The 14,250-nt window shown below is 36.7% G+C and overlaps 1 protein-coding gene across 2 annotated transcripts in view; it reads right to left on the reverse strand.

The window, feature by feature from the left end:
• Positions 1-2,019: 2,019 nt before the first annotated feature.
• STXBP4 (syntaxin binding protein 4) overlaps positions 2,020-14,250 on the reverse strand; it is a 200,911-nt gene continuing 188,680 nt past the window's right edge. The window contains exon 18 of one of the 2 annotated variants that reach the window (XM_001102767.5): positions 2,020-9,102. In XM_001102767.5, the coding sequence (XP_001102767.3) occupies positions 8,988-9,102 (115 nt within the window). In that variant the 3' untranslated portion in view covers positions 2,020-8,987. The remainder of the gene's footprint in view (positions 9,103-14,250) is intronic. The other variant, XR_013406489.1, reaches the window with a different exon arrangement.

Here is a 14,250-nt window from a genome sequence, read left to right on the forward strand (position 1 = left end):
CCCATTCAATAACTCACGGTGTAGAGGTATAAATACTCCTGGTTCTCTGGCCTCTGACTTGAACCTACTGTAGAACCTTTTTGTCTCCAGGGCTCTCCTGTGGGAGTAAACCAAAGTCATCTCCAGAATAGGCTTTGCTTGACAACATCACAATTTTTGTGGGTTTTTTTCCCCCTTCCCTTTGGGTCGGTTCTATTTCTCTATTCCCCTACTACTTTTCACCCTTGGGTCATTTCCTAATTCACAAAATCCTTATGTCAGAGGAATTAAACACATTACAGGAAGTGTCTTACAATAAATGATGTCTTGCAGTTGCTGTCGGCCAGCGGACATAGTGATATGGTTGTCTTTGCCTGTGCACGCATGAATTTGGTTGTTCTTTCCATGATATGACTGGACTGTTATTCCTTTACTTTTTGGCTAATAAACCATTTAAGGGCAATTGAGAAAGGAGTATGAACCCTGATTGTTATCTAAAAATTTTCTATTAAGTCCTTCTGACAAGATAAAAGACGTGCCAGCATCAGAGTTGTAGAATGGATGTCTAAGACAGGGAAAAAAAATCTCAGAGACTGCAGTAGAATGTTCCTTTAAGAAATGTTATTTATCTTGATGGCAGGGAGGGTGTTATTGTGAAAAAATGTGGTTTATGACAACTGTGATTCAAAAAAGAGATGCAGAAAGAGTTCAATTCTGAATGTACAGAGCTTTGTAAATATCATAATTTATTTATATTTCATTTTCTTTTACATACATGATTTTTAAAAATCTATGCTGAAACAGTTCCCTTGTATTTACTTAAAGGGCTATAAGATAAAAATTCTAAGTACTACATCATATTTTAAATCTTTTTTTCATTTTTATTTATACACAAAATAATGATAAGTCTTATAACTGATGAAATACTAATTGGGAATACGGTACTTATAGACACAGAAGAAATACAATCAATGAACAGTCTTAATTGGAAAAACTAAGGTAACTTCATAGACTTCTCACCTTCCATTTGTAGTGGGAGCTCTATTGGTAAGTGAGGAACCACCAGTGCTTGGTCATATTCTTGAAATTGTGTATATTTTATTAAATATTTCTTATTCCTCCAATATCTGTGTGTGTGTGTGTGTATATGTATACACACACTAAGTGTGTGTGTGTATGTATGCATTCTATTTTCCTTCAGATTTTCCTTATATTGAGTACTTTCATTATTCAGAGAAGTAATCCATGCATTTAATTTGGTGTCAACTTCTTATTTTTGTGTGGTAATCACCAAAGAAAAATAAAAGCTGGCATTAGATTAAATGCATAGATTACTTCTCTGAATAATAAAACTGCCTAAAGAAATAGGATCTGCTCATAAACATCTTTTCATATTCCATTCCATAGAAATTTCTGACCTTACATGTCTATATTACCTATTCCTATAAGGTAACTTTATTATCTACTCAATTTGTTTTGTCTTCCTGTTTTCTCTTCTCATATGTGCTGATGAAAGATGAATTTCTCCACTGCGAAACAGAACAGTCAAGCAATTCCAGTGGGGTTAGTTATAGATGAGATAATTTCTGCAATTTCAGAGTACTGTGGCAATACATAGCTCCCTTGTGCCAAATCAATTCTTCAGTAACATGATTAATTAACCCATAAGAACAGTTTGCTGCTGCTCTGAAATGCACTAACCTTGTATTTTGGTTTCAGGCTTTATCTACCCTTCTAAACCAAAATCATTCTGTGGTATTTCTTCAGAACCTTGGGCAAATCAACAATGTGTGAGTATGTGCTTTACAATCCTTTTACTGCAATCATACTGTGAGTTTTATGGCCCAACTTAAGTAGCATGCACTTCCTTCTTCAGCAAAATTCATTATATTGTTCCCACATTAGTGGAACTAGTTAATATAGACATGCTTACTTAAACCCCCACCTCATTTTCTTTATAATTCCCCTGCCAGAAGCAGGAAACAACTAAAATAGTTTTTTTTTTTTTTTTTTTAAAAAAACACAATGTTACATTTTAAATTTATTTTGTAAACTTTTATTAGATTTTACTGTGTCATGTCTTGCACGAGGAATGAAAAAAAAATATATGGACTCTGAGTTAATAATAAAGGACTCACAGTCTACCAGGAGAGATGACACATGCCCTACTTTCCTATCCAAATTAATTACATATATAGTGTGATCGATACTTTATTAAAAGGTATGCAGCAATAGGGGACCAGGGTAGGATTTCTGAGTTGGAACCCTTCCAGTTAACCTTCTCAGCCTCCAGGGTTTTAGAATAAAATATCCCAAAGCAACAACAGATCCTGGCCAGTTTTCTGTTTTCCCATTTCCTTCCCACCTCCACCTGATTTACCCACCTAGCTACTGATGTTGAGCGGAACAGCCACAGTGAGAGAGACCAGTTGGCTTTAATCAGAGTTCCAGTTTTCGTTACCACATGCAGAAAGAGAAGGTAGAACCAGAATTCAGGCCTCTAAGACTCAGTAACCCAGCTCAGTAGATAAAAGTAAATTAGTAAATATGGTAACCAAATGAGTGTCTGGACAAACAGGCCAGCAACTCTCTTGAGGGGCAAGTTCTTGCTCCACCACTCCTGAGTGGGAAGGGGGGCTGGGCAGGTGTGTAAAAATGCAGGCATGGCATCTATAGAGTGCCAGCCCTGGGCATGGGGAAGGCAGCATGTGTCAAGGAGCTCTTCAAAGAAGAGGTGAAATGAGAGCAGAGTCTTGATGTGTGAGAAGAAATCTCATGCAGGAATTGGGCAAGAGAAGCTTCCTAGACAGAGAACAGCATATCTGATCAACTGTTGGGGATAAGAAATGAGGCTAGAGAGAAAGCCAGGGGCTCAGATAGTAGAAGGTGCTAGGGAACTACTGAAGACTAGCAAGGGAGCAATAGAAGCAATTTTGTGTTATAGAAAGATAATTCTGACAGAAATGTGATGGGTAGATTGATGGGGACAGGTGTGGTGGAGAAGGAAGAAGCTATATCACCTATGCTGAAATCATCCGGGTAAGAAATGAGAAAGACTTGAAAAATAAATAGGCCATGTTTGCATGAAACAAAGAAAAGGGAATATATATTTAAGACATGTTTTAGGATGTATTCCTTTTTTTAATCCTAAACTCACCAGTTAGGTAAATCACTGCCTAGGGAAGAAGCAGAGACAGGCCAAAAGGGTTACTTTAATGGAGCACTCTCCACAAAGAAACACCAGGAATAGGGAATAAATGATCCGAGCAACATTAATTTCAGGCAACTTGCAGTTCTTTCCTTCCCTTGGGGTCACTGCTCAACTCTGTGGGCTGTCTTAGTCCATTCAGGAGCTGCTATAACTAAATATCTTAGACTGGGTAATTTATAAACAATATAAATGTATTGTTCACAGTTCTGGAGGCTGGAAAGTGCAAGATCAAGGTGCCAGCAGATTTAGCTTCTGGTGAGGGCTTGCTCTCTGCTTCAAAGATGGCGACTTCTTGCTGCATCCTCACAAGGCAGAAGGGGCAAACAGGTTCCCTGAAGCGTCTTTCATAAGGGTACTAATCCCATTCACCAGGATGGAGCCTCATGACCTAATCACCTCCCCAGAGCCCTACCTCTTAATACTGGTACCTTGGGGGTTAGGTTTCAATATATGAAATTAAGGGCTGGGCACAAACACTCAGACCACAGCAGAGGCTTATCTAGTGCTAAGGCACTCTGGGTTAAGATGTTCTAATGTTATTGTCCGAATTTATTTCCATTGAGAGAACATGTGGATGGAATGGAAAAGTCCTCATTCAGGTCCAGCAGGTGTTACTGCTACTCCTGTGATCCTTTGGGGTTCACAGAAATCAATCTAATCCTCCAGTCTGGACCACATTGGGCTGGAGGAAGCTCATTGCGGTTGTCCAAGGTCCCACTACCTAAACACACCACATAGTCATTTCCATTCTAGGGGACAAATGTCATTGAGGTTTTGCTGCTCCCTGGAACTTGGTCCAGAAGGTTAAGCCCAGTACCTTTCTCTGAGCCCTACCAACATTTTTGTTCTTTTTTCTCCTCCTCACAGCCAGGGGAATTATTTCCTAGACAGTGAGTAAGAAAGCCTCATCTTCCTCATCATATGTGCTCTCAAATCTTTGCCCTAAATCATAAATCCTTTCTAGTTCCCCAAAGAGCTAGATTTTGGAAACTCAAAAGAACATGCTTTTTCCTGCTTTCTGATATCACACCCTTTCTTAGTGTAATGAACATTAAATGGCCCAGTAATTCAAATATCTGATAAGGAATGGGAAGAAAGAAAATAAATGGAAAAAGTTTTGGTTAATTTCAATTGTATAGCCTTTACATAGAATACGAATTACACAGGGCTAGAAACACATATATCTCACATTGTATCCCTACTACTCAGTGAAGTGTCTGGCATCTAGTAGCTCTCAGTAAGTGTGTAAGTGAGTAAATGAATACAAAAAGACAAAATCCCTGCCCTCATGAAGCTGACTCCCATTATTACTCCCATTATTGAGGAAGGTAACAACAAAATAAGATTAGGGCAAACTGATAATGTAAAAGAAATAAACAGGGTAGAGTGATACAGAGAATAATTGGATGATGGGGGAATGGAATGGGAGACAGAACTATTAATCTGATTGTCCTTTCCCTCAGAACAGCCCAATCCCCAAAAGTAAAAATTGAACTTTTGAAAAAAGTAGACAGAAACAGTATAAGTTTAAATGTAAAAAGTCGTATCAAGAAAGCAAACACAGAATTGCAGTTAATATTTACAAAATCATTATGCAGACACACTATTACATGTAGACAGTTGTAGTTAAAACACCTTGGGTATTTCATTTCTAAAGTGAAGCTCCACAGGCACATTCTGTTTAAGGTTCTTTTCATTCTCTCAAAAGTTATACGCAATAGAGTGTGTAAGTTGTTTTAATAATAGTTCAGTTCTTTAGGTACATTGTAAAAATGTCAAGCATGTTGATTCTTCAAAAAGTTGCATTTCAGTTAGAAGAGAAAATAAAAATGTCCCATTTCTCCTGAGAAAAAGGATAACATTTTCTGATTGTTCAAACACTTTATGAAAGTATCATTTGACTCTATATTTTGACAGCTGCTTTGCATTTATTATTGGAGAAGCTCTTCATACGGCATCTTCCTTTTTTTTCCTTTTCTAGTCAAGAGGTGTTAATATTATTTTGGAATTATTCAAATTTAAGAGAGTGATAAAGGGTTGCTCTTCAGGGGTTCTTAATAAACAACCCCCTAACTTCTTACCCCTTTAAAAGGTTTTTTAGGGGAAAAAAAAAGAAAGAAAAATGGTTTTGGACTATGAGCTCCTTGTTTTGAGAATCATTACCATTTAGCCTCGTAGCATACAAATTTCACATTTTGCCTGGCATGTAGTAGGTGCTCAGGAAGTGTTTGTTGAGTTGAACTGGTTTTGGAAAAGGCAAGGGATTACTATCCTTATTATTCAGATAGGGAAAGTGAGGCCCAAAGAGCTGGAAGATGCATTTGTATTGTGCTTGGTACTTTACTGAACATTCTCACCCAAGTTAGCTCATTTAAAAGTTGGTCCTTGCCACCATTACATGTAAAGTAGGAAGAGAAGAGTAATGATGTGTTTGACATATAGTGAACTAGTCACTGCTACACTTCCCTCTGTACAGCAAGTCAGTCTCTGCAGCTAAAGGAAATCTAAAACCTAATGATTAAAAATCTCAGGTTTTTGGACTTGGTGGAAGGAAGGTTATTCTTCCAAGGGCAAAAACAAAAAACAAACAAAAAACCCAGAAAATCTATAGGAACCTTTGGACTAAAAACAAGTCCTATCATACATTAAAAAAAAAAAAGGCTCACATACACTTTTGGTGGTAATGTAAGCTGGTCCTACTTTTATGGAGGAGAATTTATGAATATATACCAAAATTAAAATGAATGTAACTTTGACCTAGCTTTGATCAAGAAATTTAGGAATGTATTCACACTATAGACATACTAGCACAAGAGTGCAAAGATATATGAGGAAAAGGACGTAATGAATATATAAATGTTCACTGTGACATTGTTGGTAATAAGAAAACTTAAAACATTTTAGCGTGCAAAAAATTGCTGGCCACACAAATTATGGGTTATGTGGGTAGTGATATTTTATGTAGATATTTGAAATAAAAGATTAATCTATGTATTGACATGAAAAAATGACCACAACATTAACACGTCAAAAACAAGCTGCTTAATAGTGTGATTTCCTTTGAGTAAAATCACTTACCACAGTATTAGTGACTGCTACCTCTCGAAGGTGAGATGGGCTATCTCTTACTTTATTCTCTTCCATAGGACTTGATTTTTTAAAAATAAAATAGATTAGTTTTAAAATTCAAAAATTAAGAAGAAGCTGTTTAGTTCTGGCCACACAAAAACTTTTTTGTTGTTGTTTTTTAAAATCAAGAGTAAGTGGAACCCAGGAAATGATTAGCAATTGTTCTACTTCACCACAGTGCTTAGCACGGTGCTTGTGATATTGTTGGTGCTCAATAAATATTTTGAAGGAATGAGTGAGTAAGGTTGATTGATGTTAAAGAAAGACTGGCTACTCATCAACACATAATGTGAGGGTCCTATTTGCACTGGAAAAGGACTTGCTAAGCCCTGACCATGTTTTTTTGAACATTTCTTATGGCATTGACCTGATGGTTTAGAGGTCACGCAAGTTTTATGAAGAGGGAATCTGAGAGAGTGGCCAACTGGTCCAGTCCATTCACACACTGAACCTCCTCAGCAACATTCCCCACGTAAGGAATTCAGATTGACTGAAATCTGCTGGGACAGTGCTTCCATTTTCTACTGGGAAATCCTTTTCTTATCAGCTTTAACTACTAGAAAGTTCCTTATGGCATTGAACTAGAATCTGCCTTTTTATAAATTGTACCCATAGACAATGAATCTAAGCAGTTCCGCATAGTGGTTTAGAGAACAGGCTCTGGAATCACAGATCTGCCTTGAACCCTAGCTTCTACACATAGGTGCTTTGTGACCCTTAGGCAAAGATTACTAACTCTCTAAACCTAAGTTTTTTCTTTTAGAAATGGGGATCATTACAGTTCCTATTTCATGGAATGGTTTTAAGAAGATCATAAATAAATATATGCAAACTGCTCATCACCATGTCTGACACAAAATGCTCAATAAATAATATCATTACACTTGTCTAGGCCTTTTTCACTAGGTATTTGACAGAAACAGGGAGGCAAGTAGTACAAAACAGCAGTTAAAGGATGAGGTGTCTCTGTCGGTGGGCTGTGTGCCTGAGTACTTTGATTTCAGGCGACTCAAGCACCTGCTTTGTTTTGCTCACTAGAAACAAATTAGAAAACTCTCCAAGCAGGGGGAGAGATATTTCATAGTATTAATCTGACGAAAACAAAAAGTTTGTACTTTCACAATTATAGACACTAACTTACAGAATACCTCATTCACCTTTGGGGGGGGTGCAAGGAAATAGGTCCCTCTGGGGCTTCTCTCAAAACTTGTCTTCCCAGAGCTTCCTAACATTCAAATGGCTGTCAGGCAAAACACAAGTCTTCTCTAGCCATCCTGAAACATTTCTCATGGCTAATGACTACCTATCAGTCTGGAGTTGACTTTATATTATTACTCAAGACATAAGTCATAAATCCTAAATGTAATCAGGAATGTATAGTTGAGCACAACGTATATATATATCTTTACCATATAAATCTGTATTATACACCATATGAAATTCGGTAGACTAGGAGACTTAGGATCTCAGTTTACTCATCTATAAAATGGTTACAATGAATGGTTCTTAGACTATGTTTTAAGGACTTCTAGGACTGCACAGCAGTGCTGGGGGCTGCTTGACTTGGGCTTTAGGCTTCCATCTTGTTTTGAGTAGAGCAGCAATGTTTTAACAGATACCTCTCTTCTCATCAGCTCCCCTCAAACCATCCCTCTTGGAAGGGCAACCTAAGCAGGACAAACCATGCCTTTCACTTTAGAAAAACATGAGCTGCTGAAAGAAATCTGTTGAAACAATATCACAAACAGCGCGCCTACTTGGCGAAGGCTTGGGTGCAGAGAAGGGGGAAGGGTTTATAGGAGAAGAATAGTGGGGTTATAGAGGGGCCATGTTCGACTGAAGAGGTGCCTTCTGAATCTCTGTGGAATGCACAGCTGTGGAGCCAGCTGCATCAACACAATCACAGTGTCCTGCGTGATGGGCTGTGACCTCCCTCTGTGGGGACAGCAGGGTGTGAGGGAAGGGGGACTGGACATGGAATCAGAAGACTTAGGAGTGAGTCTCGGTGCTGGGACAGGGAGCTTCCTCTCTCTGAACTGCTATTTCCCTACTGAAAACGAAGAATAAACATACCCACCAGATCAGCTTCACAGGCATGTTGTATGGTTTAAAGAAAGTGAGGTCTGCAAAACATTTTGTAAATTAGAAAGCTCAACAAAGATATAAGCTGTATTCATTAGCCCAGGAGATGTCTAAATGTGACCCTTAAATTCCAAAAAGCTTGCTAAGATCACTGTCCTAATATGTGAATATAAAAAGTTAGTGAATTATCAAATAAATGAGGCATTTCCTTATGTTCATACACTTTTTCTATATGTCAGTTATAAAAACCATTGTATCTGAGACCCTATGAAGAACTACATATGAAATTACAAAGACAGATCTAATTATATATGAAAAAGTATATATATTATAAAGTCTAATTATATGTGATTTCAAAAAATATGACTAGATTATTCTTAAGGAACTACTGTAGTGGCAATTGATTTTTTAAATGTATACAGAAATATCAAAAGTTTTACAAAAATACCCAAAGTCCAGATCTCCATTTCACACTTCAACAAGTAGTGCATGCTTTACTCCTATTTTAGACTGTTGCATCTCAGAATTGAATGTTATGTGTCTCTGCTCACGTCATCCATGTAGCTCCACTTCCTAAGGAAAACCATCAACTTCTCTGGTTGGGGAGTTCTCTAGAGAAATCCGCTTCATTCTCCTCTGAGCGAGACAGATTCAGGACACTCATCACAGGATGGATCCAGGATGTAGTCTGTGTTACGTGACTTGAACAGAACAAGAATGCAATTAGAATCTGAAAGACTGTCTTTCTATTCATCCATGCAAGTATTGATCCTGGTGACATGGCTTCTACCCCAGTAAAGTCCCTGTGAGAGGAAGCAGTTAGAACTAGATCCAATAGTTTTAATAAGTTTTAGACACATTTTAAGTTTCAACGAAAACCATTTCTTTCTTTTTTCTTTGGTTAAAAAGGAATGCAGGTGAATGCAGCATCTCTAACTCCTTTCCTTTCAGTATCTGACATTCAGTCAGTCAGCAAGTCCAATGACTGCCTTCCTGTAACATCTCTGGGATCTGTTTCTTGCTCTCCTTTTTCAATGAAATAGTCTGGGTCACTGAAATGGTTTGCCTCCCTGACTCTGCTCTAGTTCTAATTCATTCTCTACTCCAGCCAAATAACTTTCTAAATGACAAATCATACACTGTTACTCACTTGGTAAACATTCAATGAAATACTTTGTTTTTTTAGCTTCCTCAACAATACCTTTTTTTTTTTTTTTTTTTTTTTGAGACAGAGTCTTGCTCTGTCACCTAGGCTGGAGTGGAGCCACACAATCTCAGCTCACTGTAACCTCTGTCCCCTGGGATTCAAGGAATTCTCATACCTCAGCCTCCCAAGTAGCCAGGACTAAAGGTGCATGCCACCACACCTGGCTAATTTTTGTATTATTGGTAGAGACAGGGTTTCACCATATTGGCCAGGCTGGTCTGGAACTCTTGGGCTTAAGTGATCCACCCACCTTGGCCTCCCAAAGTGTTGGGATTACAGGCGTGAGCCACTGCACCCCACTAACAATATCTTCTTCTTTCCCATAATCCTTTCCCATGAGAAATTAACTTTATTAATTCTAAAAAACCAAATATCCCTTAAGAATCCGCCAATCTGTGCCCATGGTCTTATCTCTTATTACATTAACTTATAAATGCTTGTTTATTTTTAGGCCTTCCTACTACATATAAAGCTCCTTAATGGCAGGAGCTATGTTTCTTATCTCTGAATTTGTGGGGCCTAACATGATCTCAGAACAAATGACCAGCATCCTGAAAAGTGTTTCAGGGAAATAACACAAGCAGAGATGAGAAAGGAAGTACAAAAGATATTGCATATGTCTAGGAAGTGGTGACACATCACAAAATCGTGCTCTTAACCTGGTGGATGGTATTTCTTACACTTAGTGTCCTACTCCCAGCCTTTGGCTGGATGACTCTCCTAAATCCATCACCATCTTCCCAACTCCGAGTGCACAAATTAGGACGAGGATTTGATTCTTCTCCTTGGACACTGTTTCTAGCCCTGGTTTACCTCACTGCCTTCATCCATCCTAGATCAGTTTCCCTAGCCTTCGTCCTTCCCAAACTCAACCTGAGAAGCAGCACCGTGTCTTAGATCAAGTGCATCTGAAGGCCAGTACTTATAAAGATTACTTAAGATTGTGGATCGGAAAGTGCCTCCTACATTATAAAGTAACATTTTCCAAAGTTATGTTCCCAAGAGTTTTAAATAAATGTTATGTGAAGAATAGCATGGCACAGTGGCTCATGCCTGTAATCCCAGTTACTGACTTGGGAGGCTAATATGGGAGGACGGCTGGAACTCAGAAGTTTGAGGCTGCAGTGAGGTATGATCCACTATATTCCATCCTGGGTGACAAAACAAGACCCTGTCTCAATCAATCAATCAATCAACCAATTAATCAATGTTATGTTAAGAATATAATTCTACAGTCAAATAAGTTTGACATAATGGAATAGGTTTCTTTACTATAGGATTTCCCAGAGACTTTAATATGCTAACGTGCTATATGCTAATGTGCTCTGTGAGTCTCCAAGACTATGTAATATTACTCAAAGTAACATATCTCTGTTAACAAACACAGGGCTTGTGTTCCATAGAACACAATTTGGGAACTATCACAAAAATGCATTCACTTTATTGGCCACTGATTACAATACTGAAAATGTTAGGTAGTACAAATGGTAAGTTCCACTGTTATTATTGGTTTGGTTTGTTTCCAATCCTATACTACACATTTTGTTCATGTCCCCACTACACAAATTGTTCAGTTCCTCTGTTTAAATATTAAAAATGTATCTTTTCATGGAAGAAGATTACTAGCAGTTTTATGATGGCATAAAAAGGGTTTCAGTTCTTTAAGAATCAAGGTGAAAGTGACAAGGCCCAGGCATCTTCATCGTTTCAAAAACTCAGAGTGTGGTTTAGTGTACAAGGAATCATTATTCTCTTGACAATAATCCACATTACTAATATCCCTTTAAAATGGTTTAATGGAATTTCTTATTATGGAGGCCAAATTTACTAAAGCATTTGATTCGGCACAGGTTAACTTCATTTCAAGGCCTTTATAAAGCTGGAAAGCTGCCTAACTTGAAAGTGGTTTAAAGAAATACTAATGAGTGTAACATGAGAGGGCTGGAATGCCACTGCAAGGTGAAATGAGGACACATCGCCTTGTTCAAAGTACATGTTTAAAACTAAAAGGGAAAAGCTTGATGAGACAGCTTTGCTTATTTTAAAATATTGGTATATATTTTAATACTTTGTTTATCAGCACATATTACTCCAAAGAAGAGACGATAATTTAAATCACTTAAATTTCTTCCTCTCCTTTGAAGTTCCATAATTGGAGGAGATGGGAAGGAAGAAAAACAGGAGCAATTACCCGAGGGTAAGTTCAGGTAGTATGCTTTGCTATTTGACTTTTTATAAATAACATTCTCATGCCTGAAATGTTACAACTGTCCATATATGAACATTCCATTAAATTGCTAATTTAAAATAATCAAAAGGAAAATGTCTAAGAAAAAAAACGTAGTTACAGACTCTGAATGGTGAATATCAGAAAGTTCTACCAGATGGTCATCCTTGCCAGTAACCTTCATTAAGCACTTTTTAATCAACAAATCAACATCTGCTCTTACTCCAAATACAAAAGTAATATAAAATTTGATTAACTTTATAACTTGATTAATCTTGTATTTGCAGTATTTTTTGTATATGTGTAAAAACACACATGCACACACCTAAGCATCAAATATGCAATTACAACAGCTACTCACTAGAAGAAATAAAACCAAAGCAACAGAGAGATGTGTTCTGTGCTTCAAGCACACATTTCAGACCCGGGTCTTTGTTAAAAATGTCCAGAACCAGTGGGACACAGTGCTTCTGAAGCTCAGGTAATGCATGGGAAGTGCCTGGCAGACAGGAGACATTCAATAAATAATTATAGCTAGTTTTATTATTAATTAGGGATTTCTGATTATTGTAAGAAAAACTTGGAATTCTTCCTATGATGCTGGAAGGGGGCCATTTGTGTGTATACCATTCAATTTTCTGTCCTAGTGAGCACTGTGGCTAAAGAGCTTTGACATAATCGGTATGATGAGATAATCCCAGATTTACTGGCTTGGAGAACATTCTAGTATTAAAAACATTTCCTCTGTGATTTGTGTGCTTGGTAATTCAGCTGATAAGAGAGAGAATAAATCAGCCCTGTTGACTCTGTTTAATTAATAAAGACCCCATGGTTCATAAAGGGAGATGTTGCTACTTAGTATAAAAAATTTAGATGTTTGGAAAATAAATGAAGCTTACTATGGAACGTGAAAATTTTCCATTTGAACATACAGTACCTCTGGCAAATTCTCCTAAAGAGACAGTGCATCTGACCTGATTTGGAGAGCAGTCAACAGCACTTCAGATATATTTGAAAATCTCAAAAGCATAATACTATTTGCCTCTGAATGGTTGCCAAATCCATTGTTGGAAAACAATAATATTCGATTTGGGAAGATAACAGTATTGTGTGTTTTAAAAAATAATATTAGTAAACAGAAAGACACATTTTAGAGCTTATTAAAAAAACTAAGAGGACATGCTTTATTTTATTGGCATAGAAATGTAAGTGAATTATTTAAATCCCATTATAATTACCCTCCTTATGTTTCTTACCTCCTAGTTAAAGGAGCAAAATGTTTTCTTTCAAAATAAAAATTAGGACAACCTGTTAAACAGAAAGGGTTTAAAGACAAAAAGGACACTTGTTCTGTAGAAATTCATTCTTACAAGCGTCTGTGATGATGAAAGACATTCTTTTGTTAATCTTCCATCATAGATGGCACTATTTATACATCATTGTGAATTTGCATATACTATTTTATCATGTTTAAGATAAAGCTGTGGAATAAAGAGCCAAAAGTAATTAACTTCCAGTGTCATTTTTGGGGGGAGAGGTGATAATTGTATGTATATAGTATTTATATAAACCAGAAAACAAAGACAAATAAGTAACTATATGTTAATATAATTTGTTTCAGGCACCAGTAACTTTGAATCGCTGGAAAATTTTACAACTGGGCATAAACTGCAAGTAGTAACGACATTAAAAGATTTATACTTAAAAACTAATCCCAATTGAAAACAAATGAGAAGGTAGGAACACAAGCTGAGCCTTGTCAATAAGATTATTAAAAAGCAACCAAACCATGATAAAGCAGCATATAATCTTATATAAATACTGGTTATGAGAATAATTACAAATTAGTAATGGGAAGTATTTATTCTAAAATACGTTTAAGAGAAAATTGCAGGCATTTTGTTCCCACTGGTATATAAGGAGTATCCTCTTACATAATTTTGGAAATATGCCACTAAAATCAAAATAAATATTTCTCATTAGTGAACTTTGTAAATATCACAGAACACTCTGAGCATTTTTTAATTAGGCATTTGGAAATCCAGTGAGGCTCTGATCAAATATTAGCAGGATCTCATCCAAATCTTTACAGTCGAGAGGACAAATTTTATTTTTATTATATATTTATGGTAATTTCTATTAAAAATCATTTATCTTTTAAAATCTTAAATTCCAATTAATTAAAAAAATATTTAGGTCTGAGATATCAAATTATATTATAAGAATCTAAAGCTATTGTAATATATTACTTATGTATAACATTGGAAAAAATTGTTGTCACTAGACTTGTAAAAGATAAACACTGAAAAGAAAATTCCTGAGGAAAAAGTATGGAAAATATTAATTACATTTTTTCAAAGAATATCCATAGGCTGGATTTCTGTATAGAGCTAAAACATGCCAGGTACAAAGCCA

The sequence above is a fragment of the Macaca mulatta genome, chromosome 16 (assembly GCF_049350105.2).
Source record: "Macaca mulatta isolate MMU2019108-1 chromosome 16, T2T-MMU8v2.0, whole genome shotgun sequence".
In the NCBI taxonomy this organism is placed as follows: domain Eukaryota; kingdom Metazoa; phylum Chordata; class Mammalia; order Primates; family Cercopithecidae; genus Macaca; species Macaca mulatta.